At 39.4% G+C, this 19,120-nt stretch overlaps 1 protein-coding gene across 6 annotated transcripts in view; it reads right to left on the bottom strand.

Moving 5' to 3' along the window:
- Pcnx1 (pecanex 1) overlaps positions 1-19,120 on the bottom strand; it is a 134,839-nt gene that overhangs the window by 58,702 nt on the left and 57,017 nt on the right. For 3 of the 6 annotated variants that reach the window (XM_040742811.1, XM_040742810.1, XM_040742808.1), the window contains 2 exons: positions 14,166-14,298; positions 8,601-8,785 (listed from right to left, as the gene is read on the bottom strand). The exons of 2 other annotated variants lie outside the window; for them this stretch is intronic. In XM_040742811.1, the coding sequence (XP_040598745.1) occupies positions 8,601-8,785; positions 14,166-14,298 (318 nt within the window). The remainder of the gene's footprint in view (positions 1-8,600; positions 8,786-14,165; positions 14,299-19,120) is intronic. One more of the 6 variants, XM_040742809.1, reaches the window with a different exon arrangement.

The raw sequence follows: 19,120 nt of genomic DNA on the forward strand, positions 1-19,120 counted from the left end.
GGTTACTAGCACAGATCTCTCTACTCCTCCAGGAACCAGCAACAAGAGCTGCTTTGCTTTCCTGTACCCTTCTTAGACTTCTGAGCCTCCTCTTGCTTCTGGTCCTTCAAGCCTGAAACCTGACACATGCTTTACTGTAGCCTCCCATTTAGAAAGTGTTACTCTTCAAGCAGAAAGGGGCTACAGGAGCTGACATACATGGAGAGCAGACATGTAAATGGATTTAGAAGACTATGGGGGGGACCACACACTCTCAAAAAGTACTAATGCTTCTGGTCTGATAGGTATCATGCCCCATTTCTCCATGACTCTATTATACTTTCGGAGAGAAGCTCTGACTTCTGGGATGGCATCTCCTTATTTCCATGAGTGGTGACTCTTAGTCTCCAAGGTAACCCGTGTTTTCACCCAGACAGAAATGAATCACTGTATTTCTGCTAATAGACTAACAGTGGCCAGCAAACTTTCTCTATGGGTTCTCAGGCTTTGTGTTCCAGATACTCTTTTGTCAGAACAAAATCTAAGAAAGGAGTTGCTTGAGGAGAATTCCGAGTGCTTGTGAGAAAACTCCAAGAAAATAAGACAAGAGTCTTATGACCTCTGTTTCTTCAAAAACATGGAATGTGTTTTTGTCCCCCTCCCAAGTGTACCAAATAGGAGTGAGTTTACTTCACATTATTCATTACAACTGGCTATTGTTATTTGTTTATATGCTTTTATGGAAAAAACATGTTTTGCCACAGATGGCTTGGCAGTTACATGCAGCTTGCCCTTATGACTGTACATTTTACTCATGTGATTCTTCGTAACCCTCAGGGTGTAAACTGTCTGATGCTCTGAATAAAGTTGGCTATTGCAATAGACTGAAATCTACCTCCTTTTAAGGTTCCATCCTCCCAGGTCATACTGCCAGCTACAGCAGTAAGCACTCTATGATGTAACATTCAGGTCTATCATTTTAGCATAAAGTCACCACAAAACACATATTCTTTTTCTTATTTACAAAACCAAGTGTCAAGCTGTATTAAACCCACAGGCTATAGTTTATTAACCTGTGTTCTACCTAGACCCAGAGTTTCAAACTTCTAAAACCCTTTAACTCTTTTTTAAAAGACTTTATTTTCAATTGTGTGTGTGTGTGTGTGTGTGTGTGTGTGTGTGTGTGTGTGTGTGTGTGTGTAAAGCAATGATTGACAGGGAGTGTGAGATGAGGGGCAGGTATGAGGCTGGTTTACAGGGGGCTGGGGAGGATGCTGAATTGCACAGGGAGCTACTGCGTGGCAGCATGGGTGTGACTGATGTGTTTTACTGAATGGGCCCCATGCTCAGGTTCCAACTTGTCTTATATCTCCGTTAAGGCTCCAGTCTTGTTCCTTACTCCCCAGATCAACTGAACTTTTCAAAAGACACATAAAAGCTCATACTCCACTCTGGCTTCATCATCTACTCACATGTTACTTCAAACAGGCAAACATACTGTGTGGCATTTATGGTATCTGGAATAGTCAATACACTGAAAGGCAAACCATATAATAGGAGAAAACACCTGCAATTTGACAAAGGAGCTGAATCTAAAAAAATCAGAGACCCTTATACCTAAACACTAAGAGGACTAGTTCTTAAAAATGACACAAATGCCGGGCGGTGGTGGCGCACGCCTTTAATCACAGCACTCGGGAGGCAGAGGCAGGCGGATCTCTGTGAGTTTGAGGCCGGGCTGGTCCAACAGCCTCCAAAACAATACAGAGAAACCCTGTCTCGTATTAAAAAAAAAGAGACACAAATACTGAGATATTTGTGGTATATGTATGCCCTGCCTACAAGATCATGAGTTGCCTTTCATTGATAGTCACAAGAGAAATCTACATTTCAACCACAGTAAGATGCCATCATGCACCCATCAGAGTTAAAACTGTAAAGGCCAATGACAGCAAAACATTGGTAAGGATGAGAAGCAAATGAAAGAGCTTGCAGGATACTGAACTGATTTTGTTGTATTGGTGGTGGTGGTAGTGCATGTGTGGAGTAGCTACAGGCGGGTATCGGGTCCAGCTCTATCCCTCTCTGCCTCGTCCCTGTGACACAGGGTCTCTCACTGAACCTGGAGCTAGAGTGGTGCCCAGCAAGCCCCAGTGACCCTCTAGTCTCTGCCTCATGAGGTTTTCAGTCACATGTGCACGTGGGTTCATTCAGCTTTTTACTTGCGTGCTGGCAATTTTAACTCAGGGGCTTGTACGTGCACAGCAAATGCTCTTAACCACTGGGTAATTAAAGGGGGGGGGATGTTGAGATGGTACTGGAGTACTTGCCAAGCATACTCGAAACCCTGAGTTCAATCCCCAGCATCACAAAAGGAGAGAACCAGTTTAAACACTTTGTTTACAACATCCATATACTAGAAATTACACAAGTGCCCATCAACAGGTAAGTGGATAAACCATATATAATATGCTCCCACAATGAAGTACTTACTACTCATTGTAAGGAACAAACTAATACAACAACATGAACCCCAACAGATGCTGCATGAGAAACTCGACCCAAGAGGCCACACATGACTGATTATATCTGCTTCCAGGACAGGGAGACCTCAGTGACAGAAAGCAGAGCAATGTCTGACAATGCAGTGTGGTGCTGATGCTGAACAGGAAACTTCCAGAAGACAATGACAAACAATGGCTCATCAGGAACTGAAGGTGCTACCCACCTAAATCCAGCCCTCAGTTTTTGCCATGTTACTGACAGGTGGCACCATCCTTACACAGATATACCACCTGAGTTATTTTTGATCCTCAAATTCTATGGTTCTAGCGGCCTTCCTATATTAGCCTGAGACTAAAGGTGTCCACCATCATGCTCACCTCAACTGTTTAAAAGTTTGATTAGTCTTACGCTAATTGTTTCTTCAGAGATCAAACAAAATAAGGGATGGACATACTTTTACTGACTCTTCTTTCACAAAGTGACTTAGAACAAATGAGAAGGGTTAAAGCGTTGCCACTTAATAAGAAGTGTCAGCTTATGGGAGTACAGCCCATGCTCTGTTCCTGCCACAGCACCTAGCATGGTATTGCACATAGCTGGTAGTTGCCAAAGCACGCTGCATGCATGAGCTGCCGAAGTCAATGTACTGGTGTATAAGAGCTGACTTCCACAGTGGTCCCTGGGAAGCTAGTACAAACTGACCTAGGAAGAATGCTATCCTTTATCCAGACATAATAGCATTCTTATACAACCTAGTACAGAACATTCTTAATTTCTGATAGTGTCCTTTGAAAGATTATGAAATAATGCACTGTTTTAAAGTTGCAAGGTAAACTGCAAAAACCAGGTTTTAGGACAATGCCAGAAATCAAGCATTAATTTTATGCATTGGATATATGCCATTATTTTACATTTCACACTCCCTGACATAACATTTCATCCAGGACCTTTAATGTTTACAATCTTATAACATTATAACTTATAACAAGTCGGGCGCCTTGTTTCCAGCTTCCCAGTTCCTGAGAACTATTTTTCACAGTACTAAAAAGTTTTGTGTTCATACTTGACATATATTTGTAACCTCTCAATTAGCAACAGTAAAAAAGACATTTTATTAAAGGGGGGGAACAGTAGCTTCCCACTGCCTGAAGAGGGAGGGGCTGCACTGGGTCACACATGCGGTCTTCCGAGGGGACAGAAGTACTCTCTCGACTGTGGCATGTTTACAGGAATGCCATGTTAAATGGGTGAAGTTTACTGTATTTACATGATACATCCATAAAACTGAAGGAGAATAAGGTTAAAACAGGAAATATCTAGGTGACTCTGGGTAGACTGATGAGTGTCAAAGTATACACTCCCACAGACCCTACCCAGACAATGGAGAATGACACAAGGGATTTGCTGTCCATGTTTCATGTTTTAACAATCTGCCTAGAACATTCAGAGTGCATAAAGTAAGGGACATTCCCACCCTGAGAGACTCAGTGCCAAAAGCATCCTCTGTTCTTCAAGACAGATCTGACAGACACTTTGCCCCAAGACAGATGGATGACTCTCCTCACACATGCTGCCCCCCCCCTTCCTACCAGCATTTAATTGTCTACAGCATAGATTTACCGGCTGGGGAGATACTTCTGTAGATAAGTAAGTGCTTGCTAAATAAGCATGTGGGCCTGCGTTCAAATCCCCAGTACCCATGTTGGACATGGTTATTAACACCTGTGATTCCAGCAAAGGGGCACAGGTAGACAGGTAGATGGAGCTGCAAGGAGGGGCACTCTGGCCAGTCAGTCTAGCAAAAACCACGACCTCCAGGTTAGTGTGAGAGGACCTGTCTCAAAAATACAGTGGAAAATGGCAGGCGCTTATTTTGATATGCAAGTATACACCCATACCCACTACTGCAGATTTACTAAGGTCTCAATATTATCAACTCTTTAAATTTTTTTATGTGTATGGATATTTTGTTCACATGTATGCAATATAAATGCATGCCTCATGCCCTCCAAAGCCAGGAGAAGCATCTGATCTCCTGGAATTGGCATTACGGTTGGTAGTAAGCCACCATGTGGTTGCTGGGAATCGAACCTGAGTCCTCTGGAAGGGCAGCCAGTGTTCATAATGGCTGAACCACCACCACACCAGTCTCTACTTTATCAGCTCTTACGATTTATTACTTGAACTATGTAAAACAGCATCTTTATGTGGTCTGTTAGTAATGGGCACTTAAAAGTTCTTTTTACAGTTTTTCAATAGGTGACTCTCTTAGTGCATTAAAATTCACGTTTATATAATCTGGGGATGCCATGGACATTTTGGTCTGTGATTTTAACCTACCTTACAAAAATGATCTATTGTTTAGTCACTTATTTCTCCAGGCTCTTTGCCATGGACACCACTACAGTTTCAACAGTTGACAGGAATTCTCAATATTTTATTTTTAAGATTTATTTTTGTTTGCATTTTCATGTATACTTGCTTTTGGCTGACCACCATCGCCACCTTTCCTGGTCCCCATCTCCCTGACCTCCTTGCCCACTTAACCACCTTTCTAGGTCAGTGATCATCCTTCTATCGGTGCAAAATTCTTGTCCTCTTCCCGTGCCAAAGGCTGACGAATGAGCTCCAGGACCCATCCTCTCACCATTCTTTTGGCAATGGAGCCGCCCCTAACCAAGCGCCACTCTCCTGCAGCTCAGCGCTATACATGCAGCTCAGTGCTATACTAGCAACCATGTTTAGCCCCTGGCAGGGAGGCAGAAGAAAGTAAAAACGGTACAGTATTTTCCAAGTCACTACATGGAACGTCCACGCTAGGGTGTCTCTGGGCTGGATTCTCCTTGTCTCTGTTGCAGGGAAATTTCAAAAATCACATCAGTCCTTTGACCAGGCAGGAAAGATACAAGTGAAAACCAGAAAAGTCAGACTATCTGCAGGGAATGGCTTGTATTACACCCTTAAAGAACCTGAAATATCATCACTTTAGGCACTATTTGGGGGGTGTCTCCCAAGAAAATCCAACTTACATTCTACATAATACAGGCACTACTCAACTTTAGTCTATGATCTTAGGAATGTTTAACATTAGGATACAGACCATCTGGTCTTGCATATTAATGATTCTTCACAACATGTTAGTAAGGGACCATCCTTGGAATTTCTGTAAATTCCTGGAGCAATGCAGGTACTCAAAACTCTTTAAAATATTATTCTGTAGCTTTTCTATCATGATAACACTGATAAACATCTGAGCATTATCTAGGAAATAACTGAGTTTCTTATGAGGACAGAAACAAAACAAAAGCCCCCAACCTGCCAGATAAAATATAAACAAGGTTTGAGCTCTCCACAGAGGAACTAATAGCAGAATACAAAACTACAGGGATGTTCCCTGTTCTTGACTGATAATTCTACCTAACTCTAATCCTGATGAATTAATCACTGCTATACACACAGGCTCACATAAAGTACCTTCAGCAAAGGGCTTATTAAAATAGAAGTATCAGAGACATCTTAAAAGTCAACCATGAACCTACTTAACTGATTAAATGAATTATGACCTAGTGATATTTTATTAACAAGTACTGACAATGGTCATTTATCCAACTAACTTATTAATGCCATGCGCTGGCACGTTTAATACACATAATCCTTGCACTAAACCTGGGAATGAGAAAACTGATGCAGAGGTAGAGTGAACAACCTACCCAAGTTCACACAGCTGAAAAGAGGCAAACCTGAAGAATCCAGCATCTATGGTCTCAATACACATCTGCACTGATAAGCTCTTACCTACACATAGACCCCCACACATGTACATACTTAAAAATAAAACACATTTTTAAAGTGATGTCATGTTCAAATCGTATCCAGCATTATATCATTCAAACACTTTAAAACATTTTTACCAACCTTGCACAGAAATGAATTCTATGAGAAAGGCAATAATCCAAATTGTTCCTTTAAATCATATTGCTTATAACTCAGTTTCTAAAATTATTAACAATTATGCATGCTAGACATTTGCATGAATATATGGGTATGTGTATATTTATGTATTCATGCATGTCTTTTATAGATATACTGTACATATGTACATATTTTTGCATGTAAAAATTATATGGGAAAACTTTTTCAATAGAACTAAATCTGAAAAAAAGCAAGTCTTTGTAAATATGTCATACTTTTAGGGAACATAGGGAACATTCCAGCTAACTTTTCTCTTTATTAACATTTTTATTTATCACAAGCGAGAGAGAGAGAGAGAGAGAGAGAGAGAGAGAGAGAGAGAGAGAGAGAGAGAGAGAGAGAGAGAGAGAGAGAGAGAGAGAGAGAGATATCTTGGTCTTGGAGGGGTCAGTTCCCACCATGGGGTCCCAGGGGTGTCAGTTGTAGCAGAAAGCACCTTTATCACCCAGCTATCTCCCCAGCCCTACTTGGTTTCTCTTTTAGAAATGAATTCTTATTAGGAAAAATTATTGAGAGTTTGTTTTATTTTATGTTTGGTCTATTAGTCTAAAACTCTGAAACAGTTAAAAACGAAGTCCCTTACTCTAGCCAATCCACTACCATACAGTCAATGACAGATATTATACTTCAGATTCACAAACCCTTTGTTGCAAGGAATCTTGGGTTACATGTAATTGACAGCACTATTATAAAAGATTATGTCTGCATTTTAAAAATTGCCAATTGAAACAAATAAAGTAGCTAAATTAAATTCTACTTTATTTTATCCCAAACATCTATGAGGGACTTTCTTCCTTTTCAGCTTACAATCTCAGAAGGAAAAGCTTCTGCCCTTACAGTGCTGCTCTGTCTTCTCACTGCATTTAGAACCACCTACCAGACACACAATGATGTAACCATCTGGGACAACCATTTTGTGGTTTCTCAGCATCTGACCTTTGTCATTTACCTATCTACTGACACTTCTCTGTGGTCCTTAGTTTTACATAATGGAAAGGGAGCCAATGAATAAACAGCATACCAAGTCTTAATTAAACCTAATTTTGGCCTCTTATTAACATATTCTTCCAGCTAAAACACAAACTACAAAGTCATTGTAAGAGAAAACCCTGTATAACCGGGCCAGTGAGATCAGAATGAGTAAATGCTTTCAAGTGAGTCTCACTTAATAACAAGACTTCCCTTATTAGATTACTTTAAACCACTGGGAAACCTGGGTCATACAGAGAAGTAAGAATCCAAGTGCAGGGGCTGGGAAGATGGATTCTGTCTGTAAAGAGCTTTACTGCCCAAGCTGAGGCCTTGGCTTTGGATCCTCAGTGCCCAAGAACAAAGCAGGCAAGGCTTGCACATATAACCTCAGAGCTGGTGGAGGGAGGGAACGGACAGGTCCCTCCCTGTCTGGTCACTGACCATCCGGTACAGCCGAATCAGCTTGTGAGACACTGCCTCAAAAAGCAAGCCATACAATGTTTCCTCTGGCTTCCACAGACGTGCATATGCATATGGTGGGCAAGTACACTAGTGTATGGACACACACACGTCAACAAAGATAAAATTTTTTAGGTATCATATCAGTATGGCAATGTACAAAGCATGTATTTGAGTAAATTTGCTATTACTGAGGCTTTAAAATATGCTGCATTTCTAAAAATTAACTTTCATAATTTACAAGTCTATTTATAGAGATCTTAACAAATAATGAAATATTTTATAAACCTATCAGTCATGAGTAGAGCCATGTTGTCCTTGAGAATACTACATTTGGGATTATAATAAATTCTATGACAAGGAGAGCGTGTCCACAGTTCTTGTGAATAACATGCTCAAATGTCTTTTAAAAATGAGGCTTTCTCATAATCACCTAAAAATTCGTATATTCCCACATGACACAGATGACTGGGAATAATAGAAATACCCAAATTATTAAAAGAGAATGTTACAGTTATATTAGTTGCCTATTAGTAATAGATATGCTCAAAATAAAAGTAAACCAAGTCATTTTCTTACACATAGGGCAAATAAATCCAATGAAACAGTCCTGATGTATAGCACCAAAATGAAGCCATCTCAGAAAAGAAGTGCAATACCCATTTGCTGCCAATTAAGTTTCCAACCACCGAGATTGCATCAGGCCTGCATACCAAGTTCATCGTGCAAACTGCTGCCGCCTACAGCAGATGCATGGTCATGTGAAGCTTCTAAGTGGACACTCCCTTTTCTCACCAGCAAGGAGGCACTAGCACTGAGCACTGCAGCCTGGGATGGGGGGCGGGACTGGACTTTGACCTGGGCTGTGGACTGCTGGCCTTGCTGACCATCTTGAAGGCTAGGAGAAAACATGGATTGGGGAGACATTACAGGGAAGAAAAGAGAAAACAACAGCTAGAATGAAATCAATATAGAACACTGATTTCAAAAATGACACTTTTTCAAATAACCAAAGAAAGAGCTAAGAACCTTTGTACAATTACACAGTTTACACATGTTCCGGTCCTTACCGATCTGATTCACTGGGACGAAAGCAGTAAACATTTAATGTAAATGTTAACTGTCAATCTGCAACTTTCTTCTAGCTCAAACCAACTAGGTTCTAGAGTGAAGAAGGGAGAGCAGCACGGAGCCACTTAACGTGGTTCGGTGCTGGGCTCCAACAGGAAAATTCACCACCATAATTTTGCTATTTTCCCTCTAATGTTCTAGATCTCAGACTCATATGCAAAATAAAACGTTCCTACACATGTAAAAACCAAAGAATCTCTATCAAATCAACCAAAATACAAAGGTAAGCAAAAGAATACCACAAACTACTGCTAAAAGAACCAGAGTATGTGACCCAGCCGAGGGAAACATGATGGCCATGGGGATATTGGAAGGAGAATTAATATAACGTTTTATTTATAAAAGTTTCCATATTCTGAAATAAGACAATAAGAGTTATAGATAAAATATACATAAAAATCATGTTCTCATAACCAACTGTTAACATTCTTTTCCAGTCCATTTTGTATTCTCATTAACAAGGATTCATTATTTTAGAAAAATCTTAATAACTGAGAAACCTTAATTTCTCAAAGGATGTTCTAGTGTTTTATAAATTTCAAAACTTTTGTATTTTGTTAATATAAATCTATTTAATGTGTAAACCTAACTTTTCTATATTACTTACTCATTTGCTTTTATGATTATTTAAGATAATATAAATGTTATTAACAGTCTTAATACAAGATTTATTCTCATTTAAACTGCTAAGATTTAACTATCACACAACATCCCAGCATGCTTCACTCAGTGAATTTAAGGTTACTCTGAGCAATTCCAGAGTCTGGCACTAAAATAACCATAACAAGAAGGATACTGCTCAAGTGGCCTTGTTTAGTCTATCCTTTCTAATGATATCACTTTCTACTAAATTCTCTCTGATCCTTTTAATCCACTTCAATTGTCCCTCTGGGGTTTAGTAAAAAACAAAACAAACAAACAAACAAAAAACCTTAAGATACTGTCCATTGACAGTGAAGTAAAAGGCTAGGCTGTGGCTATAGCAATAGAATACTAACTACTAACTAACACAGCAGTCCCCCTGGACGTTTAATTAAATTTTAGTTCTTCACTCAAGCCAACTATCTTTCAAACACAATAACCACACACCACAGCTAGTAGCTACCACAGCTAGTAGCAACCCAAGTGGTCAGTAGCTAATAATGACTGCTTGCCATATTGGACAGCTTATGTATTATAGAACATTTATCCCATCATGCAAGGCCTACAAATTAACACATTAACTCTTCAGGCCTGATTTCGAACCACTGAGAAGTGTATATTCTAAGCAGGGTGCAGGCATGCATCTAACAAGGGAAAAGTGAGCCTGCACATTTTGATTGCTGGTCACGCTGGTACTGCTTAGCCAGGCTGCAAAGCCTCTGTTTAGCAGTTTTCTTAGACTATTTTCCTAGCAGCCATTAGTCAATAGAGGATTGTGAGAGGCTGCCACACAGCTCTGTGGCAGAACCTTTTGCCTACATATGTTAAACCATGGGTTCATCTATAGTACTGCAAATTTAGAAGGAAAAAAAAGGTGATCATACTAATTGAACAGTTTTTATCTTCTGCACATGGCTGATGTGTCCCTCTTCACCAGAACCTCATCAAAATGAACAGGTTTCACACAACAGAAAAAAAAAAGTTCCAAGAAAGTCACATATTATGGACTTTCAAATGCAGACTAAGCTTACAACTCAACCAAAAAAATTGTACTCAAAATTTCCTTGTTTTTTTTCCACTTGAAGTCATAAGCAAAGATCATATTAGTCACATTTTAATGTGAACAGATCTGAGAATATTCTAATAATCAAGCTCCAGATGCAATGCCAACCTAAATATACAAAATGTTTTCAAAAACTAAGCAATGCATGAAAGTCAACATTCCAAGCTTAAGTGACAGATACACAGCTGGTGTTGGCCATCCCTTTCTCTACACGCCAAGTCTGGACCTGGAAACTCTGTCTTACACTGTCAGTTACCTGGTGCAGCACCTCTCCCCAACTAAAATGTAAATTCTAAGAGCATGACTCCATTATGACAAAGAATATACAGGGGTTCTAGAGAAAAGAATGTCCTGAGTATATAACTGAAACAAAAATGATAAATTCATCTGAACACAAAATGACCCCATGGATTTCTAACCATAGATTCTCAATCATAACTGTAACCTCATTTTATTATAGATCTTTTAATCTCATATTTTAAATGAAGCTTTTTGTTCTTCACAAAAATGAGATGACTTCCTTCTACTCCAGTCTACTAAGGACTCAAAAGCATGACATTTAGGGTAATACATATTAAGCTCTTTATATTATAAATATTTTTAATATTTTTATTTTAATATGTCTTTATTTTAGCTCTAGTCACTAAGAAGAATTAGGGAGGGCCTAAAAACAACTACCTACAAAGCTAACTTAATTTTAAAATTTTTAAAATAATTCTTAAGGAGCTTATTCTAATAAGATTTTAAAAAGCATGCAAACTCTTTGTGAGGGAGCTGTTGGCTTAATCCTAATTCTTACACATTATATATTTTATCACATTCCTTTTGGGATGGTTAATTTACCCACCAAAGTTTACAATAAGCTTTCATGGTCTCTTTTTCTGAAGTTTTGCTTTCTTTGACCTTAGTTACCTATAGACAACATCAATCTGAAAACATCAAATTGAAAAATTCAGAAATAAGCAGTCATACTTTTTAATGCCTTTATATATCTTATGATTGCTCTACTTTGTCAGTAGCTATTGTTGCTGACTTCTTGCTGGGATGAATTTATAGAATATACTGTATAATAACAATGAGTCAAAGCGGGGAGGCACGGGACATACTACACATACAGGGCTCTGTATGAGCTGTGGCTTCAAGATGCTGTAGGAGTCTTTCAGAACATTTCTGCCCTGGCCCCCATGGACAAGGGGAACTATTACAGAAGATTTTACTGGTATTTATATAGCAACTGCAGTGAAAATATTGCCACATCTGTTCTATTAATTTTTAACAAAATGTTTTCCCAAAGTTTAAACAGTCATTCTATTCTATATTTAGTTAAAGATAACATTATTAAGGAGTTCACACTAAAGAATAATGGCAATTTACTTTACCTGGGATTTTCCCAATTGTAAAAGTTAATTCACTAAGTTGGTATTTCTCCTAACTCTCAACAGCTACATTTTATTTTATTTCACCCATAATATGGCTTTTTTAGAGACATGCAACATGTGTACTGAGAATAGCCTGGAGTCTCAACAAAGCCTGCACGATGACTATAACAGCAGACTCTCAAAGGATCAAGTGTATGGTGATATCTTGCTTGTACAGAAAAGTCTGTCTGGGGGTCAGAGAATGGAGCTTGCCACTAGCTAACCATAGAGGTCTGGAGGTCTGTACAGACAGACAGGAAGTGAGGTAGATGGGCAGAAACAGGAAATGGCTCTCTTGTCTGCTTAGAAGCTGAGGAGGTAAGTGTAGCCATGGCTTGCTCCTTGTCTCTGATCACTCAGCATTTCCCTCTGCATCTGAGTCCAGCTTTTTATTATCTACACTAAATAAGAACTCCATTTACATACATGGAAGTCCTGCAGGGGTAAATTCCAAACTATTTTCTAAGTCATGCTACATTTAAAATCCTAGAAACAAGTACTGTGTGATTGAGATGAGTTAGAATAACTCTCATATTCCACCAGATAGAGAAAGAAAACTACCCTGTATACAAATGTTCAGCAAGTGAGGCTTGGTCAGCATATTCATGGCAAGGAATGAAAGAATGCCTTAACACTAAAATAGGTTAAAAATGTTTATAAAAGGAAAACATGGAGAAAGCAGGTAGGCAAAGGACTGGTCTATAGTGTGCATTATTCAAGGGGCCAAAGGAGGCTGGGACACAACCGAGCAGGAATGTCTGCTGTTCAGCCCTTGCACATGGGGACTACCCATGCTCGCCAGCAGAGGGAAGAGTCCGTCCTGCAGCAGGAAAGGGGGGAAGAGGACACAGAGTGGAGGCTCCAAATGTTTCTACAACAAATGAATCTTTAAACCGGCTACATTTCCACTTTTATATTTTAAATGCTGTCTATATATAGATATGCCTCAAGAAGTTGTGTATTATTTAAGGAATTAGAAAATGAAGATGAAATTCCTGGATATAATGTAAAACTCAACAACAAAAGAAACCAAGTTTTAAATCTCAGGGGAATATAAAATGAATTTAAAAAAATAAACTTGCTATTCTGAAAAACAAGTTTTAAAAGGGAAAGGGAAGGCTTTGTGTCTTCTAACCTACCAAGCATCCAAGAGAAGCTAATCATCTTCCTTAAGAAGCTGGGAAGCTGGAGTGGGAACACGGAGGGAAACCCACTTCCTCATGGTGCTTCCGGCAGCCATGAAGCACACGGCATCATGTGCACACTGCTTATGCACGCACACGGACCACGTGATGTTCACGTTTGTCCTTGTGAAATAAGCACAAGGCTCATATTTCTAAATCAAGACATGGACTCTTTAGACTCCTAAAATTTCAACAGGGGATTATCCCCAATATCAAAAATGGATGTTCTCTTAGTTAAGAATGTTGAAAAGTTAATAATGTTTTAATATACAACAGAGGTTGAGAAATTCAGTATATCTGAAATCATGTATATAGGTGGCCATACTTTACATAAATATTTTAGTTCTGTGTCCTTCACTAGGTTTTAATTTTATAGTATCAATAAGATAAAATATAATCTTTTAGTGACATGAAATAATCAAACTGACTTCATATGATGAGGTCAGATTTCTATTTCTCAATAAGGTCACCGCTTTCCTTTAATTGTTCATATTAAGCACTGTTAAGACATTGTACTAGTATAATTAATTTAGAGTAGGTAAAAGAAATCTAACTTAACTGCTATATTTTCACTTCTATAACTGTTAACATGCTTTTGCAATTTAAAAACTGGGCAAAATCAGTCTGACAGCTTTGTTTAAACAGTGCAACATAAGACATGCATAATGCAGTATGCATGCATAATGGTCACATGCAGAAGAAACCTAAGAGTTGAAGATGCATAGAAGAGAAATTAAAAAAAAAGGCAAGGCTCTTCAAAAGCTTGCCTGGGTTGGAAAGAACAGGTTAGAAGGTTCACTGCATGCATGCTAAACTTGGTGGAATTGTAAAATACCATACCTTAGGGGCGATCCGATGAGCAAGGTAGGAGGGGTAGGGTTACTCCCTGCATTGTGCCGGCGCCGTACTGCCTGGCGCCTAAATGTGCTGCGTTCACGGCGAAATGCCACTGCCTCCTCGCTGGCCTGTGCTGCTGTATCAAGACAGACTTAGGTCAAATAGGAGCCTAGGTCAGAGATGAAAATAGCAGCTGAGCCTGTCTCTCGCTGGACTTCCCACCCTCTCAGGAAAAGGAACACTTGGGTCTTCTGTCACCTTAGGGAGTGTACACAAAGTATGCGTTCTTTCTCGAAAGCTAGTTCTTTGGAAAATAACACTTTGGATCTATTACCTGACCTTGCCAGCTCCTCTTCATCCTAACATCCTATTTTGAGGTCTCTGCAGCTTTAAATGTTTTCCTGAAAGCCTCATTACTGTTGGCACATCTTCATTCTCCCTTTAATTAAGTCAGCCTTTCTAAAGCTGTCAGTTTCTCTACTGGGAACAAGAGTACTCTTTTCTTGTTTGTGGGACTAGTAAAAGTAGTACAAACACACAGATGCTCCCTGACTTTGGATGGGGCTACAGTCTGATCAACCATCATTAACTTAAAACATGAGGGGTCAAAAGTGCACTTGATACACAGCACACTCAATTCAGCAGGGGACATTCCTGCCTGGGAGTTGTGACCTGTGGCTGCTACCACTGCCCAACACAGTAGTCTATTGCCTATCACTCACCCAGGAAAAGAGCGAAATTCAAAGTATGGTTTCTACCTAATGGGTCCACCTTCTTATCACCATGAAGGAAAAAACCTAGTGAGCCATCTGACTTCAGACTATTCACTGTAGACGCCAAGGAGTAGGGTAGTGAGCTGCAGCCCCAGCACCTCAGGCTATAATTCTGAAGCCAACTGCAAGTTGACAGAACTAGCTTGTCAAATATTCAAGGTAGCATAAATATATCTTAACTGGAAAGTGTTTTATCGAAACTTTAAGGCCCCCACTCTAGTCTCCTCAACATTAGGAAGCAGATATAAATAAAAGTCAAGCATGGAAGCTCACTTAAGCTGGGCTCAATACAGAACAAGCTAAAACCAAGCAGACGATAAAATTGTAACAGTGGCCTTGTGGAATTACACACCATTTTGATAAAACCACACTAACTGACCAATCTGAGTTCCCATAACAAATATAAAATGATTTTCATGCCGGGCAGTGGTGGCACACGCCTTTAATCCCAGCACTCGGGAGGCAGAGGCAGGCGGATCGCTGTGAGTTCGAGGCTGGGCTGGACTGACAGCCTCGAAAACAATACAGAGAAACCCTGTCTCGTAAAAACCAAAAGATTTTCACAGGTGAACATGAAACAATGGTTCTTTCCCCAGAAATCTAAGTGTTCTAGAAATCTTTGATTTTGAGGAAGTCTATTTTCACGTTACATATGAGCAAAGAAAATAGAAGTTTGCACAGAAACATTTTTTCCAAACATAAAAGTTCCTTTAAATGCAAAAAAGTTGTATGTGAAAAATATACATGTCCAATGAAAACCATGAATCTGATTGAGTCTGGTCATATAGGACTGCCTTCCTAATACAGTAGCCACTAACCAGCCAAAGTAGCTATTCAAGCTCCTATTAATAGAAACTAACCCTTCAGCCATTCATTCCTGGGCCACACCTGAACACTAGTAGTAAAATGGACCATGCCAACCACTGCTGGACAACTCGGACACGGAACTTTCCCGTCACAACAGAAAGCAGATGTAGACAATCAAGCTGCTGTGTCAGGAGCATGAACGTAAGGCATGTTCTGACAGCTGACAACCACAACCTAAATGAAATGAAATGTGCTCTGCACCATGGGAGAAACACACCGTGGCAGAGCAGTCACTGGACGAAGAACAAGCCAGGTGAGGGAAGACAGGACAAGGGGGTTACACCTGCCACGGTTCTAAGACACCTGTGCACACAGAGGCCAGGGCACAGGTACAATTAGCTGTTAAGTCAAAAGCTGCCTTGGGAGCCACTTCACTGAAAATTCTATTCTACAGCTGAAACAAACTATATATCCTTTTTACAAACCATTACTTACACAAACTATTATAATCAATTTTACTGGTTGAATTAACTTCATTATGGAATCTTCAACCATTCTCTGTTCTGTTGCAAATCAACAGAAAATTAAACCCAGACATAATTCATGGCTAACTCTGGCAAAGCAGCATCTGACCACTGGCTACAGAAGTCAGGAAGAGGGAAATGGTTTTCTTTATTCATCTGTTTCTAACAAGGACTCTTACAGCTACTACTCTTACAGAAAGAACAAAAACTCTAAGAAGGACAAGAAGGAAAAACAAAACAAAAAACAAGACAAGACAAAAACAAAACAACTAAAAAAAATCTCTGAGTGTCCATTTTCAGTCAAAAAATGTATTGACTGGGTTGGATAGATGGTTTAGTGCTTACAAACACTGGCTACTCTTCCAGAGGACGTGGGTTTGATTCCCAGAACCCACATAATGACTCACAACCATGTTTACAGCTCCAGTTCCAGGAGCCCTGCAGACACTGTAGCAAACTGTGTGCATGTACATGCGTGTATTTATAACTGAGAGAGAGAGAGAGAGAGAGAGAGAGAGAGAGAGAGAGAGAGAGAGAGAGAGAGAGAGAGAGAGAGAGAGAGAGAGAGAGAGAGAGAGAGAGCGCGTTATGGGGTCCAGTGCACTTGACCAAGCATGCATGCCTAGAGGCAAGATGTCCACAAAATAAGAGTCCAATGCTGAGTGTCTTCCTCCACCTTACCTTTTGAGACAAGATTTCTTATCTAACCCTGAGTTCACTGGCTTAGCTAGAATAGCTGGCCAGTAATCCCCCAGACCCACCTGTCTCCACATCTAGTCCTAGGGTTACATATCAGTACCATATGCATTCAGCTTTTACATGTGCAGGGAGGACCTGAACTTAGGTCCTTGTGTTTTCACAGGAAGCCTAATAAACCATCTCCTAGCCTTTTTTGAATCACTCAAGTTTACAAGAGAAAGAACATTTTAACAATAAATGGAGGAGTCCTCTGAGGAATCAGATCCTAGGCCTTGGAAAGAAAATTTCTTCTTCTTCTTCCTCCTCCTCTTCTCTAGAGGGAAAATATGCTACAAAATCTTCTAAAGTTCACACTTTAACCTTGCATAAAACTCAGTATCTTCTAGCAAATACATAAGTTAACTATCCCAATCCTAAGTTTATCCAAAGTAAATGTTGAAAAACTGAGCACTAAGGCAGAACTGATCTGCATGCATACATATAAAGAAAAGTCAGAAGCATTCCAGTGATTCAAAAATTGTGAACATAAAAATTTTAAGTATGCTTTTATCACAAGTGTTGACTTTCTAATGATTTCCTTATTTGCATTAAAATGTCATCAGAAGACACAATTATGATAGTCTCGGAGAGTTCTGCTTTTACCCCCCCCCCATGCACGTAAATCCCAGGCTGGCTTCAAACTCCTATTCCTGTCTGTACCTCAAGAGTACAGGGACTACAAGTGCATGCTACAGTCAGTGTTTGGGCTTTATTTCTTTTATAATGATGCGGTCTCTTGAACAGGTTTATGCTTAAATGCAATGCATGGAAAACAGACAAATATCCTGGACATTTGGAGAGCCATTGGTTGGTCTATTCCTGACCATTATAAAGAAATATAAAATCAAACCTTAGGGTTATTTCTAATTTATCTTAGAAAGTTACAGAAAATCTACACATTTGATATGGAACTGTTTGGTACAGCAATTTATGTTTATATGGATGTACTAAAACATTATCAGCTGGTTTTATGATGGTAACAAGAAAAGTATATAAAGCTGTGTACACTAAATAGAAGATTCTGGAGAGGTAGGAGCCAAAAGCTTACTCCCGACCACTACCAAATCTCAAAAGCTGAGGAGCTCTGAGGATAACTAAAGAAGTTGTCTACAGACTATTTCACTCATGCGGCTCACAGGTCACTGAAATCACTCACAGGTCAGGGATCCCATACAGTTAACAGAGTGCTTGCCTAACACCATGCAGCCCTGTGTTTGATCCCCAGTACCATACAAACCAGTCAAAAGATGGGAACAGAGGCTGACAGGTTTAAGGGTATTGTCAGGTACTCAGCAAGCATGAGGCTGGCCTAGACTAAGGGGGTTCCTGTCGCCGTTCAAAATACAGCTACTTCTAGCAGTCATGCTGAAGCTGGCCTCTTGGCAATACCTCAATTGCTGCTTTAAAAGTCAAAATTTAAGATGATTAGGGAAAAAAGGAATTATATCTTAAGGAAACACTGAAAATAAAAATGTGTTTGGTGCCCCAAATGGATAAAATGTTATAAGGAAATGAAATTTTTAGAACTATGAATAAAGTACAAAACAAGTATTTATATACCTTAAAAACTAAGACATATGCAAAACATCCAAGAATACACTAAAATAGTTTAAGATCAAAACTCTCTTACTTAAGAAGAAAATTACCATATAAAGAAATGAACAATAAAAGTATCTTGCAAAAATACTCTGAAGGTAATTCTAAAAGAAAAAAGAAATTCTAAAAATCAATGTTTTGGTCTAGGCATGAAAACCCACTTTAAACAGCTTTCCTTTTCTTTCCACTATCAGCCAAGAGCACTGCAAACCACTATTTCCTAAAGACCCTGCTCTAATACAGAAATGAATGTTTATAATCATCATTCTCATGGAGTCCAAAGAACAATTCAATCCAGGAGTCAGTCTGAGTGAGAAACAACCCCCATGTGTGCAAACACTTTAAGTGGCAAACAAAATTATCACCAGTGCTATTTCCCATAATCTCAGCAGCCAAGCAAATATAACAGAATAGATGAAGAGCTTCCAAGAAACTATATGGTAGGGCTGGAGAGATGGCTCAGCAGCAGTTAAGAGTGCTTGCTGATCTTCCAGAGGACCAGAGTTCAGTTCTAATAACC

This window comes from Mesocricetus auratus, unplaced genomic scaffold (assembly GCF_017639785.1).
Source record: "Mesocricetus auratus isolate SY011 unplaced genomic scaffold, BCM_Maur_2.0 Super-Scaffold_15014, whole genome shotgun sequence".
NCBI lineage: Eukaryota > Metazoa > Chordata > Mammalia > Rodentia > Cricetidae > Mesocricetus > Mesocricetus auratus.